Source organism: Chrysemys picta, chromosome 1, assembly GCF_011386835.1.
Source record: "Chrysemys picta bellii isolate R12L10 chromosome 1, ASM1138683v2, whole genome shotgun sequence".
Taxonomy (NCBI): Eukaryota; Metazoa; Chordata; order Testudines; family Emydidae; genus Chrysemys; species Chrysemys picta.
In genome coordinates, this window is record NC_088791.1 from 262098702 (window position 1) to 262121682 (window position 22981).

A 22981-nucleotide genomic window follows, 5' to 3' on the forward strand; every position below is an offset into this window, starting at 1 on the left:
GGGAATCCCATTGCAGCAAAGCCATCCACTATGGCCTGCACGTTTCCCAGAGTCACTACCCTTGATATCACCAGGTCTTTGGTTGCCCTGGCAACTTGGATCACAGCAGCCCCCACAGTAGATTTGCCCACTCCAAATTGGTTCCCAACTGACCGGTAGCTGTCTGGCGTTGCAAGCTTCCACAGGGCTATCGCCACTCGCTTCTCAACTGTGAGGGCTGCTCTCATCCTGGTATTATGGCGCTTCAGGGCAGGGGAAAGCAAGTCACAAAGTTCCATGAAAGTGCCCTTACGCATGCAAAAGTTTCACAGCCACTGGGAATCGTCCCACACCTGCAACACGATGCGGTCCCACCAGGCTGTGCTTGTTTCCCGTGCCCAGAATTGGCGTTCCATGGCATGAACCTGCCCCAGTAACACCATGATTTGCACATTGCTGGGGCCTGTGCCTTGTGAGAAGTCTATGTCCATGTCAATTTCCTCATCACTCTCGTCGCCGCGCTGCAATCGCTTCCTCGGCTGGTCCTGGTTTTGCTTTGGCATGTCCTGGCTCTGCATATACTCCAGGACAATCCGTGTGGTGTTCATAGTGCTCATAATTGCCGCGGTGATCTGAGCGGGTTCCATGATCCCAGTGCTATGGTGTCTGGTCTAAAAAAAGGCGCGAAACTAGTATCTGACAGACAGAGAGAGGGAGGGAGGGGCGAGTGACGACATGGCGTACAGGTACAGGGAATTAAAATCAACAAAGGTGGCTGTGCATCACGGAGAAACACAAACAACTGTTACACAGAATGGCCCCCCCAAAGATTGAACTCAAAACCCTGGGTTTAGCAGGCCGTTGATTTCACGAGTGGGGGGGGGAGCAAATGAATACAGAACAAATCTATTTTTTACATCTTAAGCTGGCAGATGACTGTGCAGCATGACTGATAGCCCTTGGCATCTTCTGGGTGCTTGGCAGAAAATACTGGGCGCTTGGCAGAAAATAGCATACTACGACTGATAGCCATCATCGTCATTGGGAAGGCAGTACGACGATGACGGATACCAGTCGTAATATACCATCTTCTACCAAAAGGCAAGGGGCTGCTGCTGTGTAGCAATGCAGCCCCACGTCTGCCAGCCCCAAGTCTGCCAGCACCCAGATCACCGATGAAGGCTATCAGTCATACTGCATCGTCTACTGCCAAAAGGCAATTAGCTGCTGCTGTGTAGCAATGCAGTACCACATCTGCCCTCACCCAGATGACATATGGTGATGGTGAGCTGAGCTGAGCTGAGCTGAGCGGGCTCCATGCTTGGCGTGGTATGTTGTCTGCACAGGTAACCCAGGTAAAAAGGCGCGAATCGATTGTCTGCCGTTGCTCTGACGGAGGGGGAGGGGCCTGACGACATGTACCCAGAACCCCCCGCGACACTGTTTTGCATCATTCAGGCATTGGGATCTCAACCCAGAATTCCAATGGGCGGCGGAGACTGCAGGAACTGTCGGATAGCTACCCACAGTGCAACGCTCCGGAAGTCGACGCTAGCCTTGGTACTGTGGATGCGGTCCACCGACTTAATGCACTTAGAGCATTTTATGTGGGGACACACACAATCGGCTGTATACAACCGATTTCTATAAAACCGGCTTCTATAAATTCGACCTAATTTCGTAGTGTAGACATACCCTTAGTGTTACATAGGCATAAGCCCCATACTCATAAATAGGACTTTAGCCTGAGTAAGGACTTCCGGATTTAGCCTTAGATGCTCAGTAATTGCATTTAGTGCAGTAGAAAGGAGAGTATATGAGAACAAACCCATTCACTCTCCTATTTCTGATCAATTCAGCACTAGCCTCATCATACAAATAGGCTACTGATAAAAGGGACAATCACTTTTTTGACACATTTGGTAATCCACATTGCTATGCCAATTAACTACATTATGCAGGCGCTCTCTCTCTCTCTCTCTCACACACACACACACACACACACACACACACACACACACACACACACCGCTGATGTTTTAGCAGCACTGTCAATTCTTCTAAATGCTTTAAATGACAGTAAATGTCCCTTCTCATTCATCCATTATTTCAGTAAATAAAAATCTAGGTCTTCTAAAATGACTATATTTTTAAAATGTAGTAGAACATGTAGTACCATTGAAATGTAAAGTTGCATTCTTTTCAATCTCTTATTCTCTACTAATGCATTTCATTGTATTGAATACAATCTATTCTGTTGTAAAATTAATGGCTTACTTTCTTCTTTCTTTCTGGCTGTAAAACTAATGTCTTACTTTCTTCTGTTGGCCAGTGTTTCTTCATTGTCTCTTGCAGGCATCTTCATCCCTTGATTATCTTTGTTCTGATCAGAATAACCTGGGGACAATGTCGTCTTTCTCACAGGATGACCACATATCTTGTTTACCTAAAGATAAAGAAAGGCATATGGGGGAAAATAAATAAATAATGTCACCAGTTTAGAATAGTACAATATCCTACCTCTTAGTTTAACTTTGATTTTAACTCTGATTTTATTAAGAATGAAGGACAGACCCCATGGCCATATTAGGAAGGTTGGCCAGAGTTGCGATGAGTATGGGACTGGTCAAATCTACTATCCGTATTTCATGTATCCAATTCAGCAAACAAGGTTGTTAGCTGCTTCCACTATAAATACAAATGGTGAGACACAAAGAAGGAATGAGATACCAGAGTGTCCTCAGGAAGGCAAGACTCACCAATATGTATTTAATTAACTGCAGTTTTCCAGAGAGACCTTCATATCTGGGAGTTTCAGTGTTATACAGATAGTTAAAGTAATTAAGGAACCTGCTGAATGCTGGAGACAGCAACTTAATTTTATTTTTCCATTATGTACATCAAGTAAAATTTTTGAATGTGTAAAAACTTTGTGATTGGATCAATGTAGCATGTTCAGTGCAGCTACTATATCACATTCTGAACAGTTACCATAATGGAGACTTGAATTGCTTTCATGCAAAATGTAAGTTTAATTACATCTATTTCAAATAATAAATTCTATTAACACCAAGAAAATTATACATCTGTCACTCTGAAATAAGCAGATATAAATACATATGTTGTGATAACTGCCTATCATGCTGGCCAATATTGTCTCATTGTCCTCGGCCATCTATCTTTATCCACCTGTTGTCTCTTGTCTTACAGTTAGATTGTAAACTTCTTGGGGTAAAGACCATCTTTTTTTGGTTTGCTTGTTCTGTGTTTGTACAGTGCCTGGTACAATGGGGTCCTTGACTAGAGCTCATTTAGTAATATTTGGCACTATGTTGTAACTTTTGTATGAAAGAGGCTATCAGTTCACCATTATATCTCATTATTCCTATTAGTCACTGAGGTACAAATCATGGTAATATATATTATTAAATAGGAGATGCTCCATACCCTAGACAAGATATTAATTGGATCATGGTTCTGTACCTTGTGTGCACCAATGTATTACTGAAAGACTAATATCATATGTGAATTATATTAGAAATATATTTCCTATAAACACTCAATTTCATAAAAAAGAGGGAAGGAAAGGAAGGAGACAGGAAGCCCCACTTCTCAGGATCCAACCTCCAAAGCTGGGACACCAGCCAATGGGAGCTGCAGAGCAGGTGCTGGGAGCAGGGGCAGCACCAGGGCCGGCTCCAGGGTTTGGGCCGCCCTAAGCAGCCGAACAAAAAACAAAAAACAAACAAACAAACAAAAAGCCGCGATCACGATCTGCGGCGGCAATTTGGTGGAAGGTCCTTCGCTCAGAGCAGGAGTAAGGGACCGTCCGCCAAATTGCCGCCGTATAGGTGGACGTGCCGCCCCTCTCCAAAGTGGCCGCCCCAAGTACCTGCTTGACAAGCTGGTGCCTGGAGCCGGCCCTGGGCAGCACACAGAGCTTCCCTGATTGCCCCGCCACCTAGGGGCCACAGAGACATGCCAGCCGCTTCCAGGAGCTGTGCAGAGCCAGGGCAAGCAGGGCAATTCTGCCTTAGACCTGCTGTGTCACCAACCAGACTTTTAACGACCTGATCAGCAGTGTTGACCGGAGCTGCCAGGATCCCTTTTTGACCGGGCGTTCCTGTCCAAAACTGGATGTCTGACAAGCCTAGTCTTGCTACCAGAGTCTGTCTATAAAGTTAACTCTTCTTATTTGCTTGTTATCTGAGCAACTCAGACTTGCATACTCATATCATGCAGTTCACTGCATCCAATCTGTCTTTTCTAAATGTTCACTGGTGGCTGTCATTTTTGAACCATTAATTTTACATGTGTGCTGAATCTACTATTGCCTTTCCTCACTAGCTCATTCCTTGTTGTCACTCTGTTGCTTCATTAAACTGTTGTGCACATGAAAAATTCATGTCTCCAGCGGCCTATTCTGCATATAAGTAATATGATTTTAAGACCAAAAGGCCTGCATTCCATTTTCCTTAAATATATCCTGGCAGGCTAGGTACCATGGGGAGGAGGGTTGGGGGGGGGGGGGGAATATTTTCCCTCTTCCAAAACAATCTTCAAGGGGCCCCAAATTATTATCAAAAAGTCCAAAATATGTATAAAGTTATGCCGTTTTAAGCAGTGGAACAGCAGGAGACTGGAGAGTCTTAATCCTCTATGTAAAGTGACACAACATAACAAAATACTGACACGGTAGTTACATTTAAATTTTTTTAAATCTTATAATCCAGTATTTTCCAGGACTATAACTAGCCCCTGGAATCTTGTTTGTTTTTTTAAATAGCAACATCCAAAAGCTGCAAAACAGCCACTTGCGCCCCACCCCAGTAATAGGACTCTAGAACCAACCCTGTACTCTGATAGAGAGGGGAAAGTCAGAATGTAGATCTCGGAAAGATCTCTGATGAGTTGGGGATTTACAAATCTGTGGGGGAAAATCTCAAAGAGGGAATGAAATAGCTCAGGTATGTGGAAGAAGGAGGGCTAAAATCTTCTACAGAAATTAAATTAAACAAGATTAAAAAGTGTTTTCATGTGTTTGGACTGAATTTGCTTAAACAAATACTGCAGAATATTTAGGGTGCGGGGGGGGATCTCAAAAACTGGTAGAATTCCAATTCTCACAGTTCTGTCAACCCTATTGTCATATAGTCAGTATGATATTATGCACAGTTTGTATGCCACAGTATGATGATTGCGTTAATTAAAATATCTTGTAATGACCATGCAGTTAAATTGCAATCATCACCACACACAAACTTTATGGTACTTTAATTCTGCTTCATATAATACCATAAAACATCTACAGTTATTTACAATTGATTAAAAAACAGAAGCATATCAAATCTTCTTCACATTTATAGTGCTGTGGGAAGTAATAATTAGGAATGCAATTATCCATCAACAATATTAGAAATTAGTCTCTAATTTAACCTGTCCTATTATGGAATGTATCCCATTGTTTAATTTTCTCATGCTATAACATTAGGATTATCAGACTTTAGGATTAGCATTAAAATTCTTAAACTTAAACTTTGTCCAAGTATGAACTAGTTTGGATTTAATTTAAAGAATCAAGAAAAAAAAGAAGTGGGATTGCCTATTTAAAAAGATGAGATCAAAACTACCATTGTCCCTTAAAATAGGGGATGGGGTAAAATGGAATGGAATAAAATGAACAAGCAAGACCTTTCTGGTGAGTGCTAATCAAATGGCAAAAGGAATTTCATTGACTGATGGAACTACTTGGTAAGCAAATATAGTAGCTAAGTAAATAAACAAAATTGGAAGATGTCTTGTTGAAGATAGAGCTGCCATATACATAGATTCATGTCCTATCTGCTTGTATATAGGATTAGGGGAGGATGAGTGCCATTGAAGCCTAGGGAAAGATTCCCTGGGATGGAAGCCAGCAGATGAAACCAGATCTGGTTTCACCTGCCTAATGTGGGGTTTCTTACACCATACTGTGAACCATCTGGTACTGGCTGCTCTCAGAGATGGGATACCTGGCTAGATGAACCATAGGTCTGATCCGCTATGGCAGGCAATTCCTAAATTTCATTTCTACTGATTTGTGTTAATATGTGAGTATTTTACAACCCTTGATATTTACCAAGGCCCATCATCCTTACTCTAGGCCGCAAGAAGTTATATGTAAATTGGAGGAATGATAAGTGACAGTACAAGGTCATTTCAGGCAAAGCTGGGAAAAGAACCCAGGCAAATAATGTGGCTGAACCAAACTGCATGCACTTTGTCATAGTGCATTTCAGAATAAAAGTGTCTAATCTATGTGCTTAGTTATATTGTCTATAACCACTTCTCTAGCCCCTAGACTACACCACTTTGCCAGAAATAGAACCCAAGAATCCTGATACTCAATATTCCACTTATGGATAACAAATAGTTGTGTAACCCGCTAAGAATGGTCTTCCTCTTGGAGCTTCTCTACAGAGGATAACAGCCTACTTCTACTAGTAATTACTCCTCTAGTTTCAGGAGAAGAAGGGCTGTGGATGTGAAGCTGTTGGGTTCAAACCCTGCTTCAGCAGGGGAACAATATTGAGATTCTATAGGCAACCTTTCTTCTGGCATTTCCTAACTTTTGCTTTGCAAGTGTATTGGCTTGACTTTGCAAGCTTTTTGTTCTTTTTAACATAGTGTTTTGATATGGACTATATTTATGTTATCTTATTTTAAATTGGTGCTAATTGGGTGACTGGCTACCTTAGAACATTGCCAATAGCCTACAGAGCCTTTCAGCGGTAGGCCACTAGCTTGAAGAGAGTCCGGCTACATATAGGGATTAAAAGTTGTTCCCATTTAATGGATGTTTGGTAGCCTTTAGATGAGATAAGTTTGGTTGGTCTCAGGTCCATCTCCCACATTACAAACTCACTGTGCTTTGCAGTAAATAAAATAAAAAAAAACCAAAACTCATGAATGATTTGACTCTTGAGGTCGCTACTGTCTAAAAACAAAGCAAGAAAGGGAAGGGCTGGATGAAATGTGTTTATTTGTTTAAAAGTTTGTGGTGAACTGAGTTTTAATTTGCTTTCTAGCATTGCACACAAACTATATTTCCTTTCAGTATTCACAATTCTTCCCTGTAAAAATACAACCAAAAAAATCCCAACAATTATTTCCAGGGCACAATGAACTTTATTCTTCATGGAGTTGCCAAGATGTATACGTAATATTTTCAGGTATGTATGGGTAAAAGAGAGAGAGAAGGATAGCCAATGTACACATTCCTTCTATAGGGTGACCAGATCACCAAAGAAAAATATCGGGACGCGGGGGGGGGGGTGACGTGGGGGGGGGCGTCGCGGGGGGGTGACGTGGGGGGGCGTGGCAGGGGGCGGGGCCAAAAAAAAAAAAAAAAAAACTTCCTCCGCAAGTGCTGGAGGGAGGCCCGGGAGACTCAGGGGAAGCGCGGGGCCGGGGTGAATAACAGTGCGGCCTGGTCCCTTGCAGGCAGGACTCAGTTGGGTGGTAGGGCGAGGAGGGGGGCGACCCGCGGGGCCAGGCGGTGGCTGTTCTCCCCCCCGGGCAGTGGGACTCGGGAGCAGCCGCTGCTGCAGCTCCCACTGCCACGGGGGAGGAAGCGGCCATGGGGCTCCGCGGCTGCAGCTCTGGCGCCCCCGAACCCCCCGAGCCGGGGCCTGCTGCGGGGACCCAGCAGTGTGCACGCTGCGCCCAGCCCCTGGCCAGTGTCTGGGCTGCTGCCCAGCTGGTGCTATCGCGCGGCGGCCCCGGAGTGGGGGCAGCAGGCCCCAGCCCCCCCGTCCCGCAGGGGAACGAACGGGGCTGGGCTGCCGATGCCTCCGCCCCGGGGCCGCCGCGGGATAGCACCAGCTGGGCAGCCCAGACGTGCCTAGCCAGGGGCTGGGCCCAGCGTACGCGCTGCTGCAGGCCCCGGCTCGGGGGGTTCGGGGGGGCCAGAGCCGCCGAGCGCCATGGCCGCTTCCTCCCCCGTCGCCTGGCCCCGCGGGTCGCCCCCCTCCTCTCCCAACCACCCAACTGAGTCCTGCCTGCACTGGGCCAGGCCGGACTGTTACTCACCCCAGCCCCGCGCTGCCTCTGAGTCTCCCGGGCCTCCCTCCAGCACTTGCGGAGGGAGGGGGAATGGTGAGCCCGGGGAAGAGGCGGGGATTCGGGGAGGGAGCCAATCGGGGGAGGAGGGGGCGGAGTCGGGGCAGGGGGGCGGCGCGAGCACTTCCGGGCTCGAGGCTCGGGGCATTTCCTTGTTTGTCCGGTTGTCCCGGTTGTCGGTCGGGACGCGGGACAAACAAGGAAATATCGGGACGGTCCCGATAAAATCGGGACGTCTGGTCACCCTATCCTTCTATAACATCAATAGTGCAATCAGTTTTAGAGAGTAGAAGTAGTACTGTATAGCATCTGTCCTCCATTGCTAACCAGTATAAGTTTTTGGCCATTTTTGATCACCTAACTGTTGAAAACAAAGATTTCTGATATCAAGATTTACTGCTCTTTTACACTTGCAATAATCTCCAACTGAGCTAATACTGGGGAGTGCAATACTTCACAGTGTTTGGCTCTAGTTAACTAACTTTTCTCTTCTTACTTAAGCCACAAGAGGGAGCACCATCATTTAAATAATGCTTGCAACCACTGACCATGCTTTTACAGTTTGTGGGTTTACAATAAAGTATTTGACATTAAACTTCTGTTTACAAGCCCAACTCAGGGGGGGAAGGGGAAGATGGGGAAGGTGAGGGAGAGAAACAGTGTAAAGAAGAAACAGAGACTATGTAGGTGTATGGGTGTGTGAATGAGAGACTTTTTAACTTTTAAAACATTTTTACTAAAAATCAGTACAGAAACAGTGAAAAAGAAGAAAACATATTACAAATTCAAAAATAATTACCCACCCTAAATAGTACAAAATGCATTTCACATAGGCAACTGATGAAAAAATTGATCCAAATTGCTTATAATAGTAGAATATCTAAACCTCAAATGAAACCACTATAAAATCTAAAAAAAAAATGAAACCACTATAAAATCTAAAAAAAAATTATTAGGTACTGGAAACCCCAGTACCTAATAATTTACACCGTCTATTTTTTAAAAATAGCCATCTTTGCATGACCCAAAATAAAATTTGCAAGGCATAACACAGATCTGTTTATGACTCTATACTTCACAGTAACAATAAATACAGTAGGAGAAAAATCAAAGGACAATAACCAAAAAATACCCTGACGTAAGACAAATAATAGCTGTAACCTGAAACAAGAAATGGATGAAAAACAGTGTCCTTTGTATCACAAAAAGGACACAACACGGAAACCTCAAGAATCAAATGATGCACAAACACATTTGTAGAGATAGCCCAATGAAGAATTCTCTACTGGGGATCACCCATCCTCTTCGCAATCCAAGGCTTGTATACAGTTTACGAGGCTGGCTGGCATCCATCATCAGAAGCTGGCTTCCAAACCATATCAGGATAATCAACCAGTATTTGAAAATGACAAATCTTTACCACAAGCATATACAATGACTTATGGCCTGAGCTAGTAAAAGTAAAGAAGACCCACTGAAGGCAAGCAAGCTGCCAGGCTTGTCAACATCCCAAACCACAGCAGGAGCAACAGGCAAGAAAACAGAAATGTGAGTATAATCAAGAACGGCTCGCTGAAGGAGGCAACTGTCTAGCCTGACAATACTGCCCCCAGGAAGGGCTGATTTAACCTTTGATCAAAACTGAGAAACCCAGTGAACAGAATGAAAACCAAGCCAAGACATTTGCTGAGGCCAATATAAAATTAGTAAAATCAATTAAATGAATAAGTTTCACTACACCTGTTGCAGTAAAGAAAGAGACAAGACTCCTAGAAATAAGACTAGGAATCCTCATAGCAAGGTTATAAACAAAAAGTTCTGTAAGCAGACCTGAGAACTCCAGCCACTTATCCTGTAGCCACAGCTTAAAAAAAATCTCCAACCATTAAAAGTCTTTGATAAAAAACGGATAACACTTCAAAATTGAGGCACCCAGGGTCAAACAAATAAAGTTCCTGATCAAAACCCAAACCTGCTACCTACTGAAGAAAATCAAAGGCTAGTTGCTTCCAAGGAACAGGTTCATCCACAAATAGCTGCTGCAGAGATTGTAACCGAAAAGTAGCGATTCTGCTCAGAAAAAAAATCAATGAGATCTTAACCTCCTTCCACAATGGGCAGATCACCCAAGAACCCAGCATAAGTGTGTTGCTCATCCCACAATTTATGCAAGCTGAGAAGTCTGCTCAAAAAAGTGCTGACATTCAGTCAAAACCTGGGCAACACAATCATGAGTAATAAATACAATCACACGGTTAGCATATGTGGAGACTTTCACCAGAGTAGAAGCTGGAACAGGGAGAGAAAGGCTCTTTCACAACATGCATAACAGAGGCTCAATAGAAAGAACATACAATAAACCAGACAGGGAACAACGCTGTCTGATTCCCCTACAGATTGGAAAGGGGGTGCTCAAAACAGCATTCACCTTAAGTAGACTATAGATTCCACAATACAGTAACTGAATGTAGGAGACAAACATAAGTCCAAAACCAAAAGCACAAAGGATGCAAAACAAATCCATGATCTACACAATCAAAAGCCTTCTTTTGAAGAAGGGAAATCAATCCAATGTGCAAACTAAACATTTTTGAGGCAAAATTACATCCTGCAATAGGAAAAGATGATTGAAAATTTGGGGACACTATGGTTTTATCAGGGTGCATGAGTAAATCAATCACAGTTTCCAGTCTGTTTGCCAACCTTAGAAAAAAGTTTATAGTTGGAGCAAAGCAGGGACACAGGTCTCCAATTCGTCACCTCCCCAGGGTCTGCCCTCTTAGGTGACAGGGTAAGAACTGCTCAACAACTGAATGGCAATATCTTCTCTCTGATGCTTTCCTGAAAAACCTGTAGCAAGGGTCCAAAAGGCCTTATAAAACTCAATAGGAAAACAATCAATACCAAGTGCTTTTCTTTGAGCAAAGCCATTTAGAGCAGAAGTCAATTCTGACTGTCAGGTCCCGTTCAAGTCTGTCCACATCCAACATTGAGATCCTAGGAAGATCCACAAGGAGCTGCCAAGTCTGAAATGGACACACAGGCTCTGATACATACAGGTCTGAGGGGGGGAAAAAAATCACAGCAGAATTCCTAATCTCCACAAGATCTGAAAGCACTTGGCTCTTCCACTCTTCATGTTTCTTTGCCAGGCCAAAGAAAAACTGATCAGGCACATCCATTTGAGAAAGGCCCTGAAATTGGGCTTTAACCACTGCACCCCGAACTTTGCTACCCAACAAGTCCCATGGGAGCTGTTTTTTATATTTCAAGCACTCATACACAACCCAGCATCATGGCTTCCCTGAAAGGCTTTTGCAAGTTCTATAATCTCCAACTCTAACGCCTCCATGCTCTGGTGAAGACCCAGGGTTGTCTGCTGCATGTATTGGTGACAAAAACATTTAATATTAACTTTACCTACCAACCACCATTGCCTCAAAGAGGGGGAAACATCCTTTGAGGCAACTAAGGCTCCCCAAAAATAATTGAAGGAGTCCCAAAAGTGAACATCTTGCAGAATATGAGTGTTAAAATGCCAATATGGGAGACAGTCTTGCACAGAAGGAAAAAACAACAGAAATAAGACTGAACCTTGATCTGAAATCCCAGTAGGGTCTATACAACTAGAAAACAAAAGAGACAAATGATGGGTAAAATCATAAAAATGGTCCAAGCAGATGGTAGAGAAAGAGCTAACACTCAACCAGGTGTACTGCTGCGCATAAAGGTGAAAATATCACTACATATCAGTCAGGTCAGATGTCTGTAAGAGTTGTACATTGCTGAGCAGACAGTAGCTGTAGTTCCAAATGATTCCTATCCAATCTCTCATTAAGAGTACAATTAACATCACCCTCCAAAATTAAAACAACACTAGTCAAACAATCTGTTCAAAGAGAATCCAAACTTAAAAAAATAAAAACCACCATCTTCCCTGCCAGTAGGAGAATAGAAATTATTTTTTTTTAAAGATGATATTGCTCAGAAGTAGCTCAAACTGTCAATAAATGGCCTGGAATAACTTCCTGCACAACCACCAAATCAGAGTTCACCTTGTCCATAAAAACAAAAAACAAAAAAAGGCAAACACTGCACCTCCAGTGGACCCATGGCTCTGAAAAAACCTCACTATCACGGGATTCTCTCACCACCAGGGGCACCTCTTGCTATCCGCTAGGGATTGGCTCCTTCTAGGTGTTGCACCCTCCTCTGATGGTTTCTCCACTCATCTCTGCAACTCCAGGTGCCCCTTCCAGGCCATCAAAGTATTTCAGGGCAAACTGTCCCAGGCATCCATGCTCCACTGCATGGTCTGTGCCACTTCCTTAGTGGCTGGTAGGGGAACCCTGACCTGCCCTTTATTCCAGGTTCCAGCTCAGGGGTCCTCACTTCAGCACCCACAATCCACACTATCCCATGCCTTTCTGCTTTTCCCTGAGCCCTTCCTACCTTTCTGGCTCTCCCCCTTTCTAGGTTTGCTAAGCTAAACTCCCTCCTCCCAGGGAATGACTGTAGGGTAATTGCTTCTATAGCCCCCAACACACCTTCCTTCTCCCAGGGAGTGACTGCAGACTCCCTCCCGGAAGCCACTGGTGCTCTCAGCTACTGAGTTTCATACAGGCCCCTCTGTTCCCATCCAGTTGAACCTCATCTAATTAATTGCTGCTCCTTGGTTCCTCCTCCAGGTGCAGCCTAGGGAGTTACCTGGCCAGCTAGCTACCTTAACCCCTTCAGACCTCATGTGGGGCGGGTACCCCAATGCATACCCCTGTCCAATCAGCAAGCCAATCAGTTTGGTTGCCTGCATCTGTGGGGTGAGTCTCTTGCAAAAATGAAACCTCTACCTTTTTCTGTGACAGGTACTCAAGAAGAGCCATACATTTTTTAATGTTCCTGCACCCATTTACATTCAGAGATCCACAAAATTCTCCATCAGACCAATACACATCAGAAAAAAAGTAAGAAAAAGACAAAGAAAAAACCTATAAAAACAAAAACACCAACTTCAAACACGGAGACACATCTCTTAGTACTGAGCAGACAACAAAAACAGGTTAAGGTCTGGAAACCAATCTGCCATCTCGACTCCATGTTTCCCCCTAGTCACATCCAGAAACCTACCAATAGCATCCAGAGTATATCCCCGCTCAGGGAGTACAGGTCCCAAAGAATCTGTGAGTTCATCATCCCTCACACCAACTTCAAGATGGGATCCTCAGAGAGGCTGGGGGGGCTTCTGGAAATGAGGGGGCAATACCTGAAATTCTCCACATCCCCAACCAAAGAACCACCCTCAAAATTGTGCTTCCAACTGCACTGACCAAATTAGCCTGCTTTGCAGCACCCTCAGAAACTGGAGCCTTTTTTTGCTTTCAGGCCTTCTCAGCAAGCCAGGATCCTCTGCCAAGGCCACAGATTCCACAGCAACAGGCTCAGCCTCCATTTTGCAGTCAGGCTCAATAGCCACAACCAGTAATGCTATCTCCCCTGTGTTGTAAAGGGGGCACAACTCCCAAGAATCGACATCTGGAGCTTGTTGGGACCCAGCCTCTGCAACAGCCACCCATCCTGTGTTTTACTCTCAGAAACCCCCACATTCCCAGGCAAGAAGTCACCATTCCCCTGGAGAGCCTGCCTCTTCTTAGGGCACTGATTAACCAAATGTGTCAGACACCCACAATGAAAACAGACCATGTCCTCAGTGGCAACAAACACAATGCAGTCAGACGCTTCAATCCTACACTTCAGGGAAACTTAAATTCAGAAGCATTGTTTAATATCACATAAACCTGCCTATGAAAGGACAAGATATGCCAAACTTCTGGGGATTTGCAGCCCAAAGGATCCTCCTAATAGGTCTAGTGATTGTACCATAACTCCCCAGGTCTCTAGCCAGCTGCTCATTTCCTTACAAAGGAGGAATATTAGAGATAGTGACTTTAACAGCAGGTATTCAGAGTGGCACTATAATGACAAAAACACCCCACACAACAGTGCCCGCCACAACCATCTGCTTAACAAGGCGAAGCATGGCAACAAACACAACAGCCTTTCTCATGCAGGAGGGATAGCTCACATTTTTAAACCGTGTCACTTTCCTCACAACTAGAACACACTTCTCCACAGAACCAGAGTCTGGAGGCAAAATCCGCAACTCATGGTGATGGGTTAAACCCTCAGAATCCACAACAAACTGAGGTCTCCGTCCCACCCAGGGCTGGCTATGCCAGCCCAAAGGGCAGACAAAAGCCTGCTAAAACAAAAGAAATCCTGAAATTAAACCCACAACCACCACAAAACTAAACAAACACAAAAAAAGCCACAATCCATTTCCTCAACAGAAACAGAGAACAGCAAAGCACACCCACTTTCAGCCTCACCCCCAAATATTCCCACAATCCTCTGAGAGACAGACAGACAGATGGACAGACTGACTAACTGGTTTGAGGCAAACTTCAGGCTCTAGCATATTGGGGCAACAAGATTTTATTGCAATGTGCTGGTTTTCTCTCAGAAGGAGCAAGGAGAGAGAGACTAAGACTACACTGTGAAAAAGCAAGTGCAACAGAGTTGCAATACCTTTGGAGCAGAATGAATCCTCCAAACTACAGATATTTGAAAGGGCAGAGAGAAAGATGTGTGTAGGATCTAGGAAAAGGGGGAAGAAAATAGAAATGGAAAAATGACAGAAGAGTAAGAATACTCATAACAGAAACGATATAGGCAGAAAGAAAAAAAGAATAAGAGAATACATTGGAAGACAGAATGAGTGAAAGAAGAAACAAAGAAACAGAAAATGTTAATAAAAAGAGAAAGGAAGGAAAGAAAAACAAGAACACAGACAATTTAATTTTAGATAATTTTGTTTGATTACATTTATTTACAATGTATTTTCTCACATTTTCCTTGTAAGAGATAAATTGAAAGGAGAGGAAGGCAAAATAAAGTAAATGGTGCTGGAAGCTTCAAGCTACTCTTTGCCTGATGGCTTCTAGTGTTGAGTCTCACTCTGCATCATGTCACCTGGCACCCATCTTTATGATCAGGATGTGGATCAGAGCTTCCCCTTGTAGGGGCTGGACCTCTAATGGGACCATTCAAAATGAAGTGGCCCATTAACACCTCTACAGTCTAGGACGAAAAGGGGGTTGGTGTGTTACAGATTGCTGCAATAAGCCATAAATCCAGTGTCTTTATTAAGGCCATGATTTTTGGTGTCTAAAACAATTATGAATTTTAACTCCTGGGCTCGTCTTTTGAAAGTGTTGTGCATGTTTCCTGTCAGCCTGGGAGCTTAAATTCACAACTTTGGTAGGTACTAAAAATCATGGTCTTAATAAAGACACTGAATTTATGGCTTATTACAACAATTTGTAACCCACTAACCCCCCTCTTTGTCCTATGACTACAGGGGTGGTAATAGGCCCACTTCACCTTGAATGGTCCCTTAGAACGGTGATCGGCAACCTTTGGCACGCGGTCCATCAGGGAAATCCGCTGGCGGACCGGGACGGTTTGTTTACCTGCAGCGTGCACAGGTTCGGCCGATCGCGGCTCCCACTGGCCACAGTTCGCCATTTCAGGCCAATGGGGGCTGCGTGATGCAGTGGCCAGCACATCCCTCAGCCCGCGCTGCTTCCCGCAGCCCCCATTGGCCTGCAACAGCGAACTGCGGCCAGTGGGAGCTGCGATTGGCTGAACCTGTGCACGCTGCAGGTAAACAAACCATCTCGGTCTGCCAACGGATTTCCCTGATGGGCCGTGTGCCAAAGGTTGCCAATCCCTGATGTAGCACAAAGCTTCTCTCTCTCACCAACAGAAGGTGGTGAAATAAAATATATTACCTCACCCACTTTGTCTCACACAATGGGAGAGTTATTTTTATATGGAAAATGATATACCTTTTACCTTGATTTTTCCTAGTAATTTCTTTGTTCTACACACTTGACTAGTTATTTCCTTTTCTCCAGTATTTCCTTATATGAAGGAATCTTAAAAGTAGGTTCTAGAATTCCAGTAGAATATATATTTTACAGGATTTCATGTATGAACATTTTCTTTAGTTTTATAGTAATTTCCTAGATTTCATTTCCATAAGGCTAATGAGACCTAATTGTACTGCTTGACAGAGCTATTTTAACTGTGAACTGAAAACTTCTGTATACTAAAAGCACATATTCAACATCACAAGTTCGCTATGAGTAGTGATATTGCTGTGATGTGGTCTCACATTTTGCTTCTCTTTTAATCACCTTTAATTTCCCTCATTGAATAAAATAAAATAGTCCATTAAATATGAATTACCTAACAAGGTTAATTTGTGTCTTCTGCTCTTTAATTAAAAACTCTTCAGTGTTTCTGATTCATTTTGTTACAGTTTCTATAGTTTTGTCTGGTTGGGACTCTTATTGGTATGCTGAAACCTTAGCTACTCTCAGAGCAGAAAAATGGTTTCATGTTCTGAATCTTCTATTCCCAAATGGGGGAGGAGGGGATTTATTTTTTCTTATAGCTTAAAAGTGAAGGGAAATCCTGATGTACTAAGCCAAGTTTCCCTGCTTCCAGAATATAGCACTGCCAGTTCAAACTGTTCAAAGGCTGTTCAACAAAACTGCTTCCTGTGAAGCCTGCCAACTCTCCCACTCAGAGGCTGCTTCAATATATGCCAAGGGTTTCATTTATGTTCAGTGTATCATCAATGAGGTTCTACTCTGAAAAGTAATTATATAAAAACACCTTTCCTATTCCACAGATCCTCTCCTCATGTATATTTAGACAGTCATATCTTCTCACTCCAGTGTCTAACATACATTTTACTGCTGCTTATTCCTGTTAGCTCTGCACATCCAATACAGCTATGAGGGACTGAGCTCATTCTGTGTTTTCTTGTCCATCATCATCAGAATTGTTTATTAAATTCCAAATACAGAGCTAGTCAGGTATATGTGTGCGAACCTAGCGAAATGCAATGGAGTTGTACGGGTCTAACTGAAAGCAGCAACCTGGCTATCAAACTTTTATCACTGGTGTCACCCATTTAAAATATGTAATCTTAGGCTATGTCTACACCACACTTTTGACTGTAAAACTTTTCTCAGTGAGGGATGTGAAAAAAAGCACACCCCAGACCAACAAAAGTTTTACCGACAAAAAGCAATGGTATGGACAGTGCTTTGTCAGTAGGAGACGCTGTCCCACCGACAAAGCTACTGCCCTTTTTGGGGTGTGTTTTTTTTTTGTCAGCAGAGAGCTCTCCTGCCAATAAAGAGTGGCTACACTGTGTACCTTACAGCAGCACAACTGTAGTGGCACGACTGTGCCACAATAAGGTATGCAGTGTAGACATAGCCTTAAGGTAATTTAGCTTAGCTTAATAGTTTGCTGAAGCAAATTGACCTGTTTCAGTATGTCCTCACAATGTGTGTACATACGTCCTATCAAGCTGCAACTTATGTTCCAAAACTGTGAAGGAGAAAGCAATTTTCTAAGTAAAGCATATATGTCAGTAAAATCATGCACACTTACAACAGTCATAATGCAGTATTTCACTTTCCCTAACACATTGTAAACAATTACTTAAATAACCTTATGGTCACCTTTTCCTGTTAATAAAGGAGCAAAAGCCAGTGAAAGAGGTGGAGATGGGAATAGACATACCATATAAACAGCCTCACACTTGGGAGAAGCCATGATTTTGTTCAAAGCTAGAATCTCTTTTTACCTCACGTTTAGATGAGAATGCACTGAAGATGATTATATTAACTCTGGCAAGATGTTGGCAACATCTTTAGTGTCCCTACTCCCCCCCTCATCCCCCAGTTAGTTCTCTATCACCTTATTCACTTAAACAGTGATTCAAACATACCAAACTTTAGCTAGTCTCAGGGAGGGGCAGAGTTTCATACTTGCAACACTTCAGGAAGAAATTACTACTTATCTCACACAGAGCAACTACAGCCCTAAGTGAAGTTCTCTTTCCCATTCTTCCTGTTGTATTCATGGTGGGCAAAATTCACTTCTGTGGCACATACACCACTGAAATCCCATGTAAGCACTATTTTGAAAGCTAAGTAGTATTTGAATGGTTGAAAAGCCTGTGCTGAGCGTCTGATTAGGCATGAATTTCACCCATGTCTTTCATCCTTTGTACTGTAGGCATTATCTTGGATATGGTTTATTTTCTGCTTTTCATTTAATTTCCCTCTCTTCAAAATACCATAATTAGTTGGGTTTTTTCCTCACCTATTTCTGGGGTCTATTAATGTATCAGGTCATAGGCCTTTCCAGCTGTTTTGGGAACCTTCTTGTGTGGGCGAGAGGATAACTAAGTTATCTGAATAAAGTAGGTCAAAAATAATAGAGCTGCATTTCTGGGTCTGGCGATGGCTGAAGTAGAGTGTGCAGCAGCTTTTAATACAGATGATAAAAAAGGTAAATCTGAGGCTGCACACCTGTTGCCTATTAACAGGATCTCAGTGCATGCTGCATCTCTTTACTCTATTAATGACTAATAAGTCCATGAATTTCATTGGATCATATTTTTTTTTCAGAATGATCATAGAAACATAGAAATTTAGGGCTGGAAGGGACCTCAGGAAGTCATCTAATCTAGCACCATGCTCTGAGGCAGGACTAAGTATACTTAGACTATCCCAACAGGCATTTGTCTAACCTGTTTCTAAAACCCTTCAATGATGGGGATTCCACAACCTCCCTTGGAAGCCTGTTTGAGTTTTAACTATTTCTGATAGCGAGAATTTTTTTCCCTAATAACTAACCTAAATCTCCTTTGATCCAGATTAAGCCTATTACTTCTTGTCCTACCTTCAATGGGCATGGAAAACAACTGATCACAATACTCTTTATAACAGCTCTTAACATATTTGAAGACTGTTCTCAGGTCCTCCTTCCGTCTTCTTTTCTCAAAACTAAGCATACCCAGTTTTTTTTTTTAAACCTTTCCTCATAGGTCAGATTTTCTAAACCTTGTATAATTTTTGTTGCTTTCCTCTGGACTCTCTCCAGTTTGACCACATCTTTCCCAAAGTGTCACACCCAGAACCAGAGACAGTACTCCAGGGGAGGTATAGGTGTAGTTTGACGTCTATATTTGAGGGGCTGGGAGTGGCTCCAGTTAGGCCACGGGGCTGCGTGTGTGGGGAGGGACAAATTCAGTGCCTGACCAAAGGGGCACCATTTCAGATGGGGGGGAGCAACTTTAACCGTGATTCCAGGGGCTACTTAGGCAACTGAAAACATCAGTGTTTTTGCAGATAATAACTGACAGGAGCACTACATCTAATTCCTATATCAAGAAAGAAAATGAAATAAATATTTAGACTCACTCAGCTCTAATACTAACATGTTCTGACATCTTGTGGCAAATCACTTATGGGACACTGGTTAGGTTTAAAATTGTAATGTAGATTCTTACTCAGATACTCTTACTAAAGTCAGAAGGGACCATCATGATCATCTAATCTGACCTCCTGCCCATAGGCCATAGAACCTGACCCACTCACTCCTGTAATAGACCCATAACCTTGGCTGAGTTACTGAAGTCCTCACATCATGGTTTAAAGACTTCACGTTACAGACAATTCACCATTTACACTAGTTTAAACCTGCAAGGGACCCCATGCCCCATTCTGCAGAAGAAAGTGAAAAAACCTTGTGGTCTCTGCCAATCAGACTGGGAGGAAAATTCCTTCCTGACCCCAAATATGGTGATCAGTTAGACCCTGAGCATGTGGACAAGACCCACCAGTCAGATACCTGGGAAAGAATTCTCTATAGTAACTAAGAGCCCTCCTTATCTAGTGTCCCGTCTTCAGCTGTTGGGGATTTTTTCTGCAGTCAGTCGCTGATGGACCATGTAACACTGTAGGCACTCATGTCATACCATCCCCTCCATAGACTTATCAAGCTCAGTCTTGAAGCCAGTTAGATTTTTTGCCCTCACTGTTCCCCTTGGGAGCCTGCTCCAGAATTTCACTCCTCTGATGGTTACAAACCTTTGCCTAATTTTCAAGCCTAAATTTGTTGATGGCAAATTTATATGTATTTGTTCTGGGATACACATTGCTGCTTATCTTAAATAACACCTCTCCCTCCATGGTATTTATCCCTCTGATGTATTTATACAGAACAATCATATCTCCCCTCAGCCTTCTATTGGTTAGACTAAATAAGCCAAGCTCTTTGAGTCTTTTCTCAGAGGATAGTCATCCTATGATCAACCAATGCAGACAGCTCTTTCTCCTCCACTGTCACTTCCAACTGATAAGTCCCCAGCTTATAGCAAAAATTCTTGTTATTAGTCCCTAAAAGCATGACTTTGCACTATTAAATATCTTTCAGTTTCTATTGCTCCAGTTTATGAGGTCATTCAGATATTGTATGGTATTCCGGTTTTGTGTCATCTGCAAATTTCATGTGCACACTCCCACTTTCTGTGACAAGGTCAGTAATAAAAATGTTAAATAAGTCTGGTCCCAAGACTGATCCCTGAGGAACTCCACTAGTAACCTCCCTCTAGCCTGATAATTCACCTTTCAGTATGACTTGTTGTAGTCTTCCCTTTAACCAGTTCCTTATTCACCTTTTAATTCTCATATTAATCCCCATCTTCTCCAATCTAACTAATAATTTCTCACATGGAACTATATCAAATGCCTTGCTGACATCCAGATAGATTTGATTTACTGCATTTCTTTTGTCTAAAATATCAGTTATCTTCTCAAAGAAAGATATTAGTAACTTTGTTACCACCTCTTGAATACAACAATTGAAACAACTGTAGAAAAATCTACAATTACTTTCTATCATTAGGCTACTTACTTTTTACAGTTCACCAAGCTTGGAACAGATTATTTAACTTTAGGGCTTGGCTACACTTTCAAGTTAGAGCACATTAAATCAGGCCCGAGTATCCTAACTCCTGAGGTGTCCACATTGGCAAGGCACTTAGAGCACTGGACTCTGCAGCTGGAGCGCTCCTGGTAATCCACCTCAACAAGAAGCTTAAAGCTTGCTGCGCCCTGGCTGAAGTGCCCAGGTGTCAGTGTGGACGACGTGTTGCATTACTGCATTGTGACTGGCCTCCAGAAACATCCCATAATCCCCTGAAGTCAAGTGGCCACTCTGGTCATTGTTTTGAACTTGGCTGCAGGCATGCAGATATCCCCTTCAAAGCTCCATTTCTGACAGCTGGTATGCTTATTTGCTCCAGGACACAAAGCAAACCATTAGTGTGGAATGCTGCTGCCACTGAGGCTGGCATTTGTGCCTGTGTGTGTGTGAGAGAAAGAGGTGGGGGAGGGGTCTGCTGCTGTCTGAACTTACAAGACAGCATGCTGACACACTCTCTGCCCCCTAAATCACACTGTCTCTCCGCCCACATACATACAACACACTCCCTGTCACACTCCACCTCCACACTCCATTTGAAAAGCACGCTGCAGCCACTTGCACACTGGGATAGCTACCACAATGCACTGCTCTCTATGGCATTGCAAGAGCTGCTAATGTGGCCATGCCACTGCAGCTGACAGTGTAAATACACGGCAATGTTTTCCCTGCTGCTGTCTCCGAAGGCTGGTTCAACTCCCAGCGCTCTACATCTGCAAGTGTAGCCAAGCCCTTAGGAAACATCCTAACAGCCCTTTCTTATCTTAATCGCCTGTTAATCACTCTGTTTATAAACAAAATTCTGACTCCCTGCCTCAGGAGTGCAAGGTGAGAGCAGCAGGTCTCATGACTCCTCTGCAGAACTTGTTATATGGCACACTCAGAATGCCTGCCTGAGGCTTGCATTTTGGGGTGGCTACACCCCCCATGCCCTCACAAACTCTGCCTATATCCCTGGCCTGTGATACCCGCCACCCAGGAGTAGGCAAACAACAAGAGTCAAGCGTTGTGGATTCAGCTGCAACATATTCCCTCATATAAAGCGCCCTGGTTCAGCCTCAGTAGTGACAAGAGTTGGCAATGATAATGATCTATTATATACATACGGAAAAGAACACTTGCCCTGTGGCGGTTATTCCCTTGGAAGTAAAAGGAAAGTTTAGATGGCAGCGAGTAGAGATAATAAAGTCTTTGCCTCATTTGGTAATGTTAGGAACAGACTGGACCCCACTCCCCTTATGTAATAGAAAGATGATAGGGGAATGGACCCCAACTGGTGGGTCCATGCAAAAAGCTCACCTGTTTGGAACCTCTAGGGAGTCCTCCAGGTGCAGTGAGTAAGAAGCTTGGAAAGATGCAACACACTGGAGGACTTGGGGGGAGAAGGAAAAGACAAGAAGGGGGTAATGAAGCAGGAAGTGCTAAATCAGGGACTCCTAGAGGAGAAGGACGGCAGAGGCTTAGCCAACTCCCAAGAGGAACAAGTCTTGGGCAAGGCACAGGATGGAGAACAAGCTGAAGAGAAATAGAGAGGTCCTGACAAGCCTTGGGCAAGGCACAGGATGGAGAACAAGCTGAAGAGAAATAGAGAGGTCCTTAATGGGTGAACCTACCCTAAGAGTCCCAAACCAGGGGCAAGATAAGCCAGGGAAAGAGAGGGACCCTGATATTCATGCAAGTAGATATTTACCAAGAGCTAAATAAACTGGAGGAAAGATCAGAGGGGCGTGACTGGTGGAATGACCTATGAGGCTGAGGCAGAGATGTGGGGAAAACCTCTACCTTCCAAGTGTACTTTTCTGTGGATGGAAGGCAGAAGACCCTCACCAGTGGTACACGGAAGGCCAGTCCTAAAAATAACAGGAACCCCTAGTAGAATCCCAATCCCGTAAAGAGGATAGAGCACTGGCAGCAAAGATGACCAACCTCTTCCTGAGGTAAGAAAAGGCCTGATGTGAAATAAGTGGGGGTGGTGTGTGATAGGGTACTA

At 43.5% G+C, this 22981-nt stretch overlaps 1 protein-coding gene across 1 annotated transcript in view; it reads right to left on the bottom strand.

The window, feature by feature from the left end:
• GPC5 (glypican 5) overlaps nucleotides 1–22981 on the bottom strand; it is a 1025745-nt gene that overhangs the window by 785413 nt on the left and 217351 nt on the right. The window contains exon 4 of the mRNA XM_065581062.1: nucleotides 2295–2425. Coding sequence (XP_065437134.1) covers nucleotides 2295–2425 — 131 coding nt within the window. The remainder of the gene's footprint in view (nucleotides 1–2294; nucleotides 2426–22981) is intronic.